At 37.5% G+C, this 15,690-nt stretch overlaps 1 protein-coding gene across 1 annotated transcript in view; it reads right to left on the bottom strand.

Annotated features, from left to right (window-relative positions):
• EMC2 (ER membrane protein complex subunit 2) overlaps window positions 1-15,690 on the bottom strand; it is a 50,644-nt gene that overhangs the window by 22,142 nt on the left and 12,812 nt on the right. The window contains exons 3-5 of the mRNA XM_006892330.1: window positions 15,455-15,519; window positions 12,932-13,017; window positions 2,903-2,960 (exon numbers count right to left, since the gene is read on the bottom strand). Of these exons, the coding sequence (XP_006892392.1) occupies window positions 2,903-2,960; window positions 12,932-13,017; window positions 15,455-15,519 (209 nt within the window). The remainder of the gene's footprint in view (window positions 1-2,902; window positions 2,961-12,931; window positions 13,018-15,454; window positions 15,520-15,690) is intronic.

Raw genomic sequence — 15,690 nt, 5'->3', positions numbered from 1 at the left:
ACTCTTACGATAGATAAACATAATGCCCTAAAATATGATACTTTTAAACTATTCTCTCCCCCATAGACTTCAATGCCATAAACAATTTAAAATATAAATATCAACACTAAGGGACGTATGTGAGTATTACAGTAGATATATACAATATGAGTTTGGTGAAAGAAAAGGAAATTTCCTAACTTCAAATTCAGCTTCTCAATGTTATCTAATATAGAAAACCCTCCTCTTCTGTTAGACATACAGTAACATCTGTAGGATTCTGTAAAATATAGTTAGCAAAATATTGCTCTAAAGTGTTTTTAAAAATAATTCTTACAAATAGTCTTCAAGAGGCAAAGCAAGGGAGGTATTATCCTATTCTAAATGCTTGAACATAAAGGTTTAAACAGCTTAAATACATCAAAAGCAGCAGAATAAGAAATAGAATTCAAAATTTCAATTCCGTTCCTAGCTATTTCCATGGTATTTCCTGAAAGCATAAAATGAAATAAGGCAAATTAAGTAACTAACTTTGGATAAAAAAGGTTTGAATTGTATGGATTGAGATGGGTGGAGTATCATAATTCTCTAAGAATAACAAATAAAGTTTTAATACTAACATTCTACTACAAAACCCACTGTCATTCAGTCAGTTCCCACTCACAGGAACCCTTCAATAATTTTCTAAGGCTGTAAATGTTTATGGGAAGTGACTATCCATCTTGGTTGAAGAGAGGCTGGTGTTTTCGAATCTGGTTAGCAGCTGAAGGTACTACATACACATTATGCCACCAGGGTTCCTTCAGCTCTGTTATAGTCAATTTTAAAAACTCTGATTGTAGTAGAATATGTATAAGAAAAAATTCCTTTATAGCCACTTTAAGTCTACATACAATTCTGTGACATTATTTATACGCATCATGTTTTGCAACCATCATCACTATTTATCTACTTCTAAAATTTTTCACTGCCCCAATAAAAACTTCAAAAAATCCCTCAAACTTACTGAGTCCAAACCAACTCTTGGCTGACCCTTGAGCAAGTTTTCAGAAGCTCTAAGTCTTATGGCAGAGATAACTTTAAAATAGTAACTTTACATCGGTCCCTTCCCTACCTGTTGTTTATAGAGTTACTATGAGTGATGTACAACTCGATGGCACCTAACAACAATGTATATACCAAGGAGGCCTGGAGATCCAGACTACGCATCTCTCCTGGCTCTGTAGGAGAAAGATGGGCAAACAGCTTTTGTTGCAATATACAGCCTCACGAACCTGACGAAGGGCCATGATGAATGAGAGCCCACTTGAGAGCAGTGAGTTTGAGGTTTTTTGAGTACACACATACTGCAAATTGTTTATTCAGTGATCTGCTGATGCACACTTAGGTTGTTTCTACTTTTCTGCTACACAATTTCATAAATAATGCTGCAAAGAACATTGGTATACAAAAAGAAAACATTAAAACTTCCTTTGTAATCACCTTATTCAATTTTCCTTAAGCAAGTTTTGTACTTTCATAATGCTTATAGTTAAGTGTGGTCTGTTGTACATAGGGTTTTCAAAGGCCAGTTATATTTCAGAAGTGGATGGCCAATCCTTCTTCCTAATATGTCTTAATTTGGATGTTCAGTTTTAGAAGAATATCTGAAAGACACTTCCCTTATAGAAATAACCAATAAATTCACTGCCCACCCATCCAAGCACATGTGACTTATCTCTACTCTTTTCCTGCTACATCCCCATTCCTTGCACACTCAGCCACCTGGTCAAACCCTCCCTTCCCCAATCACCTCTAAATATGATCACCAGTCACTTCTGTGATGCCTTACACTACACACTGCAACTGGTCTCTCATACTATTGTCCATTTCTTGTTTAAGAGGATGTAAGTACAAATCTCATGTACAAACTTCAGAGAAAGATTTTTTGCTGCTGTCATGGACCTCTCCAGAGTGCTGAAGAGCAATGATGTCAGTCTAGAAACAAGGGTGAGCTTAATCCAGGCCACGGTCTTTTCAATTACTTGTTATGCTTCAGAGAGTTGGACAATGATTAAGCATGACAAAAGAGGAATAGATGCCTTCGAGTTGTGGTGCTGGAGAAGAGCCGTGAACATACCGTGTACTGCCAAGAATACAAATAGGTCTGCCTTGGAGAGGTTGAAACCAAGTCTCTCCATGGAGGCTAGGATTTTGAAGCTCTGCCTCACTTACTTTGGGCACATGGCCAGGAGAGATCAGTCCTTGGGGAAGGACATCATACTCAGAAGGGTGGATGGACAGCACAGGAGAGGAAGACCCCAGATGAGATGGATTGATAGAGTAAGTGGGACAATGGGGGTTGGTGTGTCGGAATTAGGGAGATTGGCTCAGGACAGGGAAGGGTTCAGAGCTGTTGTACATAGGGTGACTATACATCACAGATGACTCAATGGCACATAACAACAATAACATACTTTGACAGGTATGGAAGTAGGAGTGACATCCACTTCCTAAACAACATGCCTCCAGAAACTCTAGGAACTTTGATAAAAGTTAAGAGTTGTAGAGGGGCTTTAGGCCTTTTTGTCATGGGCTTGCTATGAGTCGTGCTCAACTCAAAGACAATCAACAACAACAAGGCTAATTAGCTAGTTAAATAGCTATTCTCTCGAGACACATCTTACCCTGGTTTATCATCTCTCTCATTAAACTATGTTTATATATGATATGTTATGTGAAATTTCTATTTAACTTTTAACTTACTATAAAGTGTGAGGGGAGGTTTAACAGTAATATGTTAAACTAAAGCATTCTCAACATTTTAAAAAAACACATCACTAGGTATGTACTTTTTTTTAAAGAAAAAAGATTAAAGCCCCATTCCATATACATTTTTCTACTATTTCCTTAAATTAAGCTTTAGGACAATCAGCTAACTTACAGTGTTAGTTGGATCTTCTTGTAAAATTCGGTCATAAAGCTGTATAGCATCATCATATCTATTTGGAAAGAAAAAGAAACATCAAGAAAGATTACCTTAAAATTAGAGATTAAACAGGTAAGGACAGAAAACAACTAAACTTATAATACTTGACATTTCATTTTACAGTTATAACTGCTATTCAAACCTCTTATCTTCATTTAACAGTAAAAATTTGTTCCAGTTCTATTTTTTAAAACAGAGGTGGTTGTTGTTTTTATGTGCCATCAAGTTGCCTGCGACTCACAGCAACCCTATGTACAACAGCCCTAAACCCTGCTTATCCCTTGCCAATCTTTTTGTTTCTGACACACCTATCTCCATTACCCCAGTGATTGAATCAATCCAGCTCATCAAGGGTCTTCCTCTCCTGCACTGTCCCTCCACCCTCCCAAACATGATGTCCTTCAAGGACTGATTCCACCTTGCAACAGAGCCAAAGTATGTCAGATGAAGCTTCAGAATACTTGCCTCCAAGGAGCAGCCTGGTTTAACCCTCTCCAAGAAGACAAAGATTCTCACCACTGAACCAACTGACAGATCAAGATGGATGGTGAAGAGATTGAGATTGTTCACAGCTTTAATTTGCTTGGCTACACTGTCAACACTCTTGGTACCAGCAGCCAGGAAATTAAAAGACGTATTGTGATGGGAACATCTGCTGTTAGGGACTTCTCCAAAGTACTGAAGAGCAATGGTATCTCTCTGAAGACTAAGGTGAGTCTGATACAGGCCATGGTCTTTGCAATCACTTGTTATATGTCAGAGAGTTGGACAATGACTTGGGAGGATAGAAAGAGAATTGATGCCTTTGAGCTATGGGGCTGGAGAAGAGTATTAAATGTTCCATGGGCTGCCAAGAAAACAAACAGATTTATCATGGAGAGGGTTAAACCATGCTGTTCCTTGGAGGCAAGGATTCTGGGGCTTCGTCTGACATACTTTGGACATGTAAGGAGGGACTGGTCCTTGGAGAGGGAGATTATGTTTGGGAGGGTGGAGGGACAGCACAGGAGGGGAATACCCTCTGTGTGGTGGATTGATTCAGTGACTGGGATAATCGGAATCAGTGTATCGGAGACAGTGCAATTGGCATAGGAGAGTGTTTAGGGCTGTTGTACACAGGGTTGCTATGAGTTGCAAGCGACTCGATGGCACATAACAACAACAGGACAAACCTATTTATTCTCTTAGCAGTCCATGATATAGTCAATACTTTTCTCCAGCACCACAGCTCAAAGGCATCGACTCTCCTTCAATCACCCCTAGTCATTGTACAGCTCTCAGATGCATAGCAAGCAATTGCAAAGACCATGGCCTGTATCAGGTGCACCTTAGTCTCCAGACTGACATTGTTGTTCTTCAGTACTTTGGAGAGGTCTCTGACAGTAGACTTTCCCAATGCAAGTCATCTTTTAATTTTCTGGCTGCTGGTACTAAGAGTGTTGATTGTAGAGCCAAGCAAACTAAAGCTGTCAACAATATCAATCTCTTCATCATCCATCATGATGCTGCCAATCAGCCCAGCAGTGAGAATATTTGTTTGCTTGAGGTTAAGCTTCAATCCATATTGAAGACTCCAGTCCTTGACCTTCTGCAGCAAGCACTTCAGGTCCTCCTCAGTTTCAGCAAGCAGGGTTGTATCATCTGTATAATACAGATTGTTGATGAGTCTACCTCCAATCCTGATGCCACACTTCTTCTCATAGAGCCTAGCCTCTGGGATAATCTGTTCCGCATATAGATTGAAAAGATATGGAGATAGGACATTTGACACACATCCTTCCTAATTTTGAACCATACAGTGTTTCCTTGCTCTGTTCTGAAGACTGCTTCCTGGTCCAAGCATAGGTTTTCCATAAGCACAATCAGGTATTCTGGAATTCCCATTCTTCTCAGAGTAGCATAAAACTGTTATTGAAAAATTTACTACCCAAACACACTGGTATAATGGGTAAAAATTAGTAACGCGCGCGCGCGCGCGCGCACACACACACACACACACACACACACACACACAGAAACACAACCCATTGCTAGTATATCTAGAATTACAGTCTATGAAACAAACTTAATTTCAACAAAAACTCACAAACATTAAACAAACATTTATAATAGCTTTTCCTAGTTGAGCTAGTGGGGTTCAATTCATTAAGAACTAAGTACACACGCACAATCTAGTGTGTTGTGTTACTATCTCAGGAAAAATAAGACACATTAATAAAATGAAAAATAGTAAGAGAGCCTGTAATCACATGAGTATCACTGTTCTATACTAACCTCTATGCAAAAATCTCTACACTAGTAACTTTTAAAAAAAAACCAGCAAAATCTCACTAGTTAAACTAACTCACGATGCAAATCTCAAGAATACAGCTTATACAAACAAAAATTATTAGGTTTAAGCATGCACAGTAATATAAATAAAAACTGTTGAAAACCTGAATTTAACGTCGGGGGTCAGGACCTTATTGCTGCCTATCAATTTTTACTATAGTTGAAAAGGACCTGGAGGTATGTCAACTATTAAAATGTATGCTTTGCAAAGTAATGGTTCTCTACCAAGTCAACTTAAGACATTCATTTTGGATTCTGGAATATGTGTCATATTCCCGTATTTTAAAAAACCTGTGTCTTACAGTCTTAAGCATTCCTATAACTAGAAACAAAATAAAAAGCGGAGTAAAGATTGTTCAGGAGCAATAAAAACCTTTCCATGTTTTCCTATTGTAATTCAAAAAATCAATGTATTCCTTTCCCTTTATCTATGTACTGTGGGAGAATTTGGGAATTTGGGGTCTTGTAAATATATTTTGCATGCTTATTCAGAGGATCTAAAGAGAATGAAATACAGTTAGACACACTCAAGTACAGGAACAAAAAGCAAAGAATAAAGAAATTGGAAAAATAAATCAATACACATTTCTTTAGCAACTACAACTGACAGCTCACGTTAACTCAAAGTCTACTTAAAATGCCATGTTTAAAAGGTAATAAGCATTTGAAGAGCTGAGTACAAAAACACCTATAAAATATCAAGGGATAGAGCTTGAAAAAAGAACAAAATGAGAGGAATTCCACTTTCTATTTCTAAACTAAACAAAGTTACAGGAATAAAGGGGATGTAGTATTTGGCTGTATCACTCAGGTGACAGAACAGCCCACAAGGTGGAGCTTGAATCCTAATCAAGGCACGGCTAACACATGTTGTATGGCATTTCAGAACTCCAAGACAAGTAACTTTTCCATGCCCTTCATTTCCCCCATTTTTAAACTGATATATGTACGAAAATTATCCTATGCATGATTTACCATCATATGTAGGATGTATGTGGGGGAAGGTAATTTGTCTCAAAGACCTTCAAATGGAGAGGAATAGCACTTGCAGAACTAGACTCAGGAAACCTCATCTGTACCTTAATCTAGTTAGGAAGCTGTGAATCTTGGACTTTGGACTGGTGCTACAATGGCAAAAGAATTTTAGGGCCTTGGGATTAATTTTACATGCAAGAGGGATATAAATTATTGACCAAGGGCACACCGTAGTAGCTACCCTTCAAGATGATTTAGTCCTTCTCACCTGCAGGTATTCATAGCCTTGGAGAGTTGCCTTTCACAGTGGACAGAGCTAAACCTGTGATCAGTAGGATAATCAATAGGACTGACAGAAATAACAATGTGCCATCTGAAACGAAGCTGTAAAAGACACTGTTGCTTCTTTGCTATCTCAGTCAATTGACTGTCACTGAGACAACCCTAAGAGTAGGTCCATATGAAGAAATGAAGCTTCCTGCCAAAAGTCATGATCAACCTGTTGGCCTAAAAGTTCAGGTTAAAAAAAAAGTGCAAATACTTATATATATCTGACAACCTTCTTTGCTCTAGAATATATGACAAATTTCCATAAATTAAAATAAAATGGTAAGTAGTACAATTTAAAAAAAATGGGTGAAGACATTTTTTAAATGTATTTTTTTTAAAGTTATCTGACAAGGCAATCAGCACATGAAAGTGTTTTCTATTGTTAGCTGTCAAAAAATGCAAATTAAAAATATAATGAGACAGTATTTCAGACCCACTGGAATGATTGCAAAGGATTCTGGTGGTGCAACAGTTCAGTGTTCAACTGCTACCCAGGGTGGTTCAAATTTTCCCAAAGGCCCTTTGACAAAAAGGCTTGCTGTCCTATGAAGATTACAGTCTAGAAAAATTCCAAGGGGCAGTTCTGCTGTCACATGGAATCACTGAACTAAAACCAAATTTCAAAAACCAAAAATCAAGAATAATAATTAAAACATTTTTAAAAGATTAACAATATCATATGTTGTAAAAGATGATAGCAACCAAAACTCACATGAACTGGTAATGAGACTATAAATGATATAAGTTACCAGAGAATTATTTTTATGTAAATTTTGATTCCTAATACTCAAAGTTCAGCCAATACATGCTATATGGGATTTCAGAACCAAAGATTTTTAATTCTGGGTATCAATAGAGAATAAATAAAAATACATATCCAGCAAAAATATAAGCAAGAATTAAAAAAAAATCACCAATTAAGCAACAAATAAGATTTCACCTCATGAATCACAAAAGGACAAATATTACATGATGCCACTGTTGTAGAATGGGACTGTCCTTGGGGTTAGGGAGACACTGAGTAAGATGGGTTCAATAATGTATACTGCACTGAAGCAGAGAAGGGAGAGAACCGTCTAAAAGAGAGATGTAACTGGGTATTTCTGTCATCACAGGAGACTAGAGCGAGGGCTACATGGTGGAGGGGACCTGGGGGAGGGTTTGTAAAACAATGAAAGAATCTTTTACTTTTCCATAATTTTTGGACTCATGTACTTATAACTTGTTAGTCAAATTTGTGTCTTCTAGGTTGCAACACCCCCATGATACATCTTGAAGGATATGTACATGTACAGCCAAGCACAATCAATAAGAGTGCATCTGAATTCCAAAATCAATCTCCATAATAGTCTATGTGTTTCCTACTGCCAAAGGGGCCCTTTAGAGTAGTGAGAGAAGATCTTCACCCTGAAACCCACAGCGTCCCTTTTCAGCAGGAAGTAGCTAAGAGAATACGCCATCCCCTTTTCCTTATGACTCAGGGTGAAGTCTCTCTCAGGGAGGAGTGATAGGGAATGGCAAAGGATACACTGACAAAGAAGACTAATCAGAACTGGCTTTGACAAGCACTGTGGCATTTGGACAAGAACAAACTGGGAGGAGGGTAGAGAGAATAGTGCAACAATGAATGAGTGGAAGCCCAAAATCTCTGTAAATGTTTATGAAAATTAATAAAATATAATTATAGAAAAAAAAAATATTTCACCTCATGAAACAGGCACAAAGTCAATAAACATAAGCAAAGTACAATATTTAGTGATGGATAAAATTAAAATGACCCCCACCAGAAGGGCTAAAATAAAACAGCAATATCAAATACTGAGAAAAATATAAAGCAACAAACATTATGGATGGGCAGATGAAATGGCAAAATCTGTACAGAAAAACAGTGTGGGAAATTCTTACAAAAATTAAACATGTATTTACCATGTAACTTGGCAATTCTATTCCTGGGCATTTATCTAAGAGGAATGAAAATATTAATGAATCAAAATATCCATTCCTATTTTTAGTAACTTTATGTGTAATAAACCCAAACAAAAAAACAACCAAAATACTCTACAGCAGAATGGATAAACAAATTGTGGTCATATCCATACAATGGAACTACTTAGCAATACCAAAAAAAAAAAAACCAATGATATTCAAAACAACTTGTAGGAATCTCAAAAACATCCTGCTCAACAAAATGTTTTTACTTATATGAAATAGGAAAGACTAATCTGTAATGACAGAATTTAAGACCAGCAATTGCCTGAGCAGAGGGCTTTGTATGACACAGTTTTATGTTATTAAAAAAATGTTCTAAAAAAATTTTTTTTAAAAAAAGAAGTTCTACATTTTGACTGGAGTTATAGCTATCTGTGTGCCGATATTTATGAAATCCCATCATTCCATATACTAAACATGGTGCTTTTGAAAAATACAAAACACCCTCGACAGCACATAACAACAATGGTTGAGTAGACAAATTACAAACGTAATAGTCAGCATTTGAAATTTGGCAATTTTACAATAAAAGGTTGGGTTTTTACTAACCCACAGATACAGAGCTCAAGATGAGTAATAAAAGTGGCCATGTTCTCTGTTTTTAAAGATGAGGCAGGACTCTAACAGATCTTGGCCACTGAACTCATATAATCTTCTGATGGACAATTTGGCATTATGTGCCAAAAGCTTTCAAAGTGAACAAATCCTTTTAAGATTCTTCATACAAAGGCGCCAACTTACATTCTTACAATAATCGTTTCATCCCTTCAATGCAAAACTAGCTTGAAAAGTACAAATAGCATCTCTGAGTAGTTTTTTGGAACATTCATCTAAGTCTTTATCTCTTCCAGCAGATATGCCATAATACCACGTAAAACTCAATGTCATTCAATCCAAACCTATTCCTTCCTCATCCTCCTGTATTTTGTCTTTTAGTTAATAATTAATAAGACCAAGGTACTCAAGACAGAAATTCAAATAATTTTTCTTATCTTCCCTTCATCTGTCATCACGAGCCTATCTTCTTTTTTTAAAAAATGCGTGTTATATATATTTTTCACCCATATGTGCATACTCACACAAATACACACACATACACACACAAGGTTCTGAGTTCTACGTTCTAGTAAAAATATCTGGTAGCCAAAGAAGTCTAAAGGCAAAAAGTCTTCATGCTGCCTGCCACTTCACTATGGATAGTCTTTCAAAGACTATCTCGTCAGATAAAACTTGTGTTTATCTGACAAGTGGAACCAGTTTTTGTCCTGGAACAGAAATAATCTTCCACTGGCATAGACACAGATCTCAAGACCTTCTGTAGGCATGCAAGATCAATGAGCCAGTCTAGGTAATTATCAAAGCACCTTACTATCTATAGTCTCCATTCATCAGATGGCTTCCATGTCGATGGCTTCTCCTTTCATTTTTACCCATTTTGAGAATTTTATCATCAGAGAACGGGTAGAAGACTCCAACCTCAGTTCTTTAAAAGTGTCTGCTCTGAGACAGGAGTTACTATAGACTTGGGAAACATTCTGCCCTCTGCTCTTAAAATTATTAGTCAGTTCCTTCTACCACTTCATTGTCATCTATCCTGCAAAACTATGGTGTTAAGACCCCAAGCCCAGAGATTTAGTCCAAAGTGACTGATTAATGCTAACAAGATGTCTTAACTTTTTCTCCTACATGCTATGTATCTGGATACCTGTAATATCTACAAGTAAGTATGGAGAAATACCCCCTTGTCCAATGAACATATGCTCGTGAATATACTCACTCCCATGCACTATCCCACATCTGCTGGGAATTTATGTATCCAACCATCAATGGTCTACATATCCAATCACAAAGAGGTTATTACTGCTACTGAAAGGCCATGAAGGTAACAGCATTTACCATTACTGTACCTCGTAACGTCTTCCTTCGTCTTGGGAACATTTTGCTGACCTCTTCTTTCTATTGCCTTGTCCTTTATCCAAGTTAAAAAGAGGTCTACTCTTTTCTTGACATTTTTCAATAGAAGTCTTATGTTATTTTTTCTGTGATTAATTTCATTCTGCATAACGTCCTCATTGATCCACAATGAGATGTTTTGTGAATTCATTATTATTCATTAGCAACATGTGGTATTCTGTTGTGTGTACATACTATAGTGTATCCATCTAATCGCTGATGGGTGCTTAAGTGGCTTCCATCCTTTTGCTACTGTAACTAATGCAATGAACATAGATGTGTATGTATCTATTCATGTCCCAGTTCTCCTTTCTCTAGGACGTCTGTATATATCATAGTATGTATGTCCTAGAGGGATTGCTGGATCATGTAGTAGTTCAAAGTTTTTCAGTATTCACCACACCATTTACCAAGGTAGCTGTTACCATCTTAGAATCCCATTCTAAGGGAAATTCCAGTATCACAGCACCCTAACCAGCATTTGCTGTTAATAGTTTTTATGATCCTTTTTATTACTCTCAAGGTGAGATGATATCTCATTGTGTTTGATTTGTATTAATGTCTTTGAATTGTGGTGCTGGGGGAAAGTACTGGATATACCACAGACTGCTAAAGAATAAACAAATTAGTCTTAGAGTAAATGCAATCATGACTCTTCTTAGAGGCTAGGATGATGACACTTCATCTCACATATTTTGAGGCCATTTTCAGTCTTTGGGAAAAGTCTGAGGACAGTGGAGGGTGAGCAAAGAGAAGATGAGCCGAATGAGATGGACTGACCAGTGACTGCAATAGAGCCCTTGAGCAAGGTGAAGGCTGAAGGACAAGGACAAGGTTGCACCTGTGGTTCACACGTGCACACACCTGCCATCCAGGAAGGCAGTAAGTACAGGCCATGTGTTCTGTGAGAGCACACACCAACGACCACAGAGACAGCAGGCGTACAGCACGTGATCCATGAGTGTACGCTGCAGGCTGCTGACGACAGAGGTGGCTGGCACAGGGTGCTCCGTGGGAACACACGATGCTGACTGCTGGAGTAATGAAGGGGTTCTGGGCTGAGCAGAGTGCTTGGTGGAGGAGGGGAGGCCCGGTGGCTTGGATAGGACGGCATCTCTGATCACTATGACAATATGGGGGAGAAGGCAAAAAGAGCGTACGCATTCAGTCACTGGTCCTTGGTGTGGGCATCTCTATGGTCTTGGGTAAGCTGGGTATCAAGATCTAGCCCTCACTGACTGAGAGATAGGAGTCAGGAGCATTTCATCTCCCAGGGATTCTCTCCTCCTCATGGCTCCCTAACCCAATTACCCAAGGACCTCTGCTGGTGAATTTATTGGCTCTTTCTCTGGCATGTGATCACTTGAGTTTCCACAGTCGCACCTTTCTACTTTCCTTCTTTAAATGTAGTTGTTTTGGTTTTTTATTTTCTTTCCATGTTGCTTGAGTACAGACTTGTCTACACTCTGTCTGTCTTACCGGGGATTCTGTAAAGTTGCCTTCCTATGCTTTTCACCCAAGAACACTTCTCACATTGCCTCAAAAAGACCACCCTTTGCCAAGCCAGCTACCAGGATACCTCCAGTTCCATCTCTCTCTCGCTATTCACGTATTTCAATCAGTTTTACTTCCAATGGGTGTGTAAATTCTTCTCCTTTCACTTACTGTTCAAAGTTCCAGGATTATCCTCTATTTCACGTGGGTTTTCTGGAGTTTGCTGTAGAAGGATGATACAGCGTGCCTGACCAGAGCACCATCGTAACTCCTCCCCTCTCAATGGCTCGTTTTAAGTGGGAAACACTTGTGTTTTTCTGCTCTAACAGGGTTCCGGCTTTACAGGCTCCAGCTTTTACAGCTCTGATTATAATTTGTCAGGTCAACAGGTATTGAATTTCAATATTAATATTGAAACCTGCTCTTACCCTAAAGCATAGTACCATTTCACTGGGCAACTGGATTACAATTTTACATGAAATTTTTTATAGGATTTATCCTGAGGAGCTCTCTTAACACTATTTTAATGATCAGCAGAGAAAGAGAAAAAAAGACTTCTATTAAAGATGTTTGCCACAGACGTAGGAGGATCTACATAAATCTAAGTCAGATTATTTGCCACTTTTTTAAGCTCTGACTCACATACTTTGGGCATGGTGTCAAGAGGGATGGTCCTTAGAGAATGACATCATACCTGGAAGGGTGGAAGGACGATGCAGTGAAGGAAGACCCTGGATGGGATGGATTGTTACAGTGACTGGGGTAAAAGGGACTGGTGTGTCAGAGACAGTGAGATTGGCTCAGGATAAGACAGGATTCAGAACTACTGTGACAGGATCGCTATGAGTCGCGGGAAACTTGAAGGCATATACCACCACCACCACCACAGCACAATTTATAAGATTCTGTTACCTTTCCATGGCTTCAAATCTCATGCCAGTTAGTCGCTTCACTCTATGACTGCCAGGGAATTGTCGTCTCAATTCCTGAAGACAAAACTAAAAAAAAAAAAAAAAAAACCCACAGAAAAAAAACAAAACCCGTTAAGTAAGACTTAAAGAATATTTATTAAACTATATATGCTAAATGAGCCACAAGCAATGACTTGCATACTCTTTAATGTATTTTTTGAAGTCATTTCATTAGTATGATCTAATGGCATAGCAGGGAGCTCTGGTGACTTAGTACTGAGGAGCTGAACTGACAACTCAAAGGTACGTGGTTCCTTGGGGGAAATACAGACAATCTCTTCCCATGTGATTTAGAGTCTATGAAGGCCCACTGGAGGGTGACCTATGCGTCAGTTCTGACTCTATCGTACCTAACAACAACAACTGCACAAAGAGAAATTAATCTATATAAATAGTGGGGTAAATAATACAAGCATAGAATTGCAGTGAAGGCAGCAGTTATAAGAAACTTAACGTCTAAGTTGGGAAAATCAGCAATGGATGAGGTCCACCGTAACTCTTTAAATACTGCATCTCTCTTAAAAAATGCTTTCATGATATCAGGTCTTACATGCAGACAGTTTCCTATTAGCGATTTATTCAACAGTCACAAACATCTAGCTATATCCTACGCCATTCCAACTGTTATTCTATTTCTTATAAATAGAACTATTTACACTAATTAGCTAGCTCCTCCCTATTTTCTCAAAATCTTCATGTAAATCTAGTCCATTTTTACAGTACACCTATATACAGCAACCTCTTTATTAACCTCTGATTAGCCAAAAGGCCCTAAAGCTTTCTACAAGCATCCTTAAAAATGCCACACAATTCTGATGTTATCTATTCCGTAGCTTTTCAAACAATGAATTGCTTACATCATAACAATGATATTTCCACAAAGTTATAATAATTAACCTGCTTCTCTAATTACTGTTACCTGTGAACTGGTCTTCATAAATTTAGCATACGCATTCTCAAGATAAGAACTAAGTTCTTCGCTAGTTATTTCAATTATCTAATACAATAAAAACTCGTGGTTGCTCTGTGATGCTCAACACTGCGACACTGATGTGTCAAATGCAGTAATGGTTACCCAGGGTGGACAGTGTTTGGTGGAGCTCCCTGATTAAAACAAGCTTGGAAGAAGAAGTGGCATCCACTTCCGAAATAGCTTGCCTCTGGAAACTCTATAAACTTAGAGAAATGGATGAAAGTTATACAAGTGTTCAGGGCTTTTGTTCACATGGTCACTACGAGCTGTCTATGACTAGATGACACCTAACAACAACAATACAATCATAATAGTATTTTAATTCTGCTCTGTTCGAATCATACATAACCAAACATCTTGTCAGTCCACATACTCTGATTTGAGGTGAGAAAATGCAGAAATCAAGTTGAGAGTACTTGCTGTTTCCTTCAGACAGAAATGAATAATCTGTCCATCAACTCAATTAAATAAATTATCAAGTCTAAGTATCTATTATGTTCTCAGCACTATATAGTGAGTTTTAAGAGCCCTGAAAATGCTAAAAATGTTAAAGAATACATAAATGGTCCATTCTTGTGCTCCAAATATAAATAACCAAAAGATACCTATAATTTAGTGCTAAATTAACCAACAAAATTAAGTTTTTAATATTATTTTTAAAATATAGCTTCAAAATCTATCCTAAGAATGTGACATGCTAAGAAAAATATTCAAGTCAGTCAAAGTGAAGATGAGGTCTCTTTATTCTTTGACATCATGCAATATTTATATTTATATATTTATTTACAATATTGCATAGCATAACAGTAACATTACATACTAGGAAAATTACTCAATAGCTCAAAAGATAAACCTATTATAAACTATGCTTCTTATTTTAAACTCTTTGGAACAGTGTAATTCACTAATTAATTGTTCTGGCAACTAATTTAGCCTCTTCAGTAAACCAGGAACACTAAAAAACCCTACTTCTTCAGAATTACTATGAAGATATAAAGTTACAGTATCCCAAAGCATCTCATTAGTCAGTTACTATTACAGCAGTATTCAAAACCAGCCTAAGGAAACATTAAACACAACATACATACTTGGTCTTAACTACTTATTATATGGGTTATATAGTATGTTGTTGTTGTTGTTGTTATGTGTTGTTATGTGCCACTGAGTCACTTGCGACTCATAGTAATGCTTACGACCCTATGCACAAGAGCCCTACACGCCGTTCTATCCTGTGCCAACCTAGCCATCTCTAATGCACTCATTTCTACCATTCCAGTCACAGAATCGATCCATCTCATTTGTGCCATTTACTCATAATAGCTCCAGCACCGGAAATCCTTGGTAAAGGACCAAACATTGATAAATTCCAGAGTAGACCTGAGTATAGCTATGGAATTAGCTCATAAAAATTGTGTAAAAATTACACAATTACATTTATCTGTAATTTATGAAGCAAATTAAATCTAAGATAAAATGTAATCAAATACCTACCAATGCCAAATCATCCCGTCCAAAGTCTAGGGCTGCAATCATCACTTGTTCATAGATGATCCAAACTAGTTATATAAAGGGGGAAAGAGACTGAATTTAAAATAAAAATCACCAAAACCAGGATATTAATTAATTGTTCTTGATCTCTCATATACTAGAAAATACCATGTATAACTCAAAGCTGAGATAATGACGTTTTTTCTGAAATTAAGGAAGCAAAACATTCCTAGTAGAAC

Source organism: Elephantulus edwardii, unplaced genomic scaffold (assembly GCF_000299155.1).
Source record: "Elephantulus edwardii isolate Elephantulus edwardi_28Jun2011 unplaced genomic scaffold, EleEdw1.0 scaffold00114, whole genome shotgun sequence".
NCBI classification, from domain to species: Eukaryota; Metazoa; Chordata; class Mammalia; order Macroscelidea; family Macroscelididae; genus Elephantulus; species Elephantulus edwardii.
The sequence above is the reverse complement of the archived record's forward strand: the minus strand, read 5'-3'. Positions and strand labels throughout refer to the sequence as shown.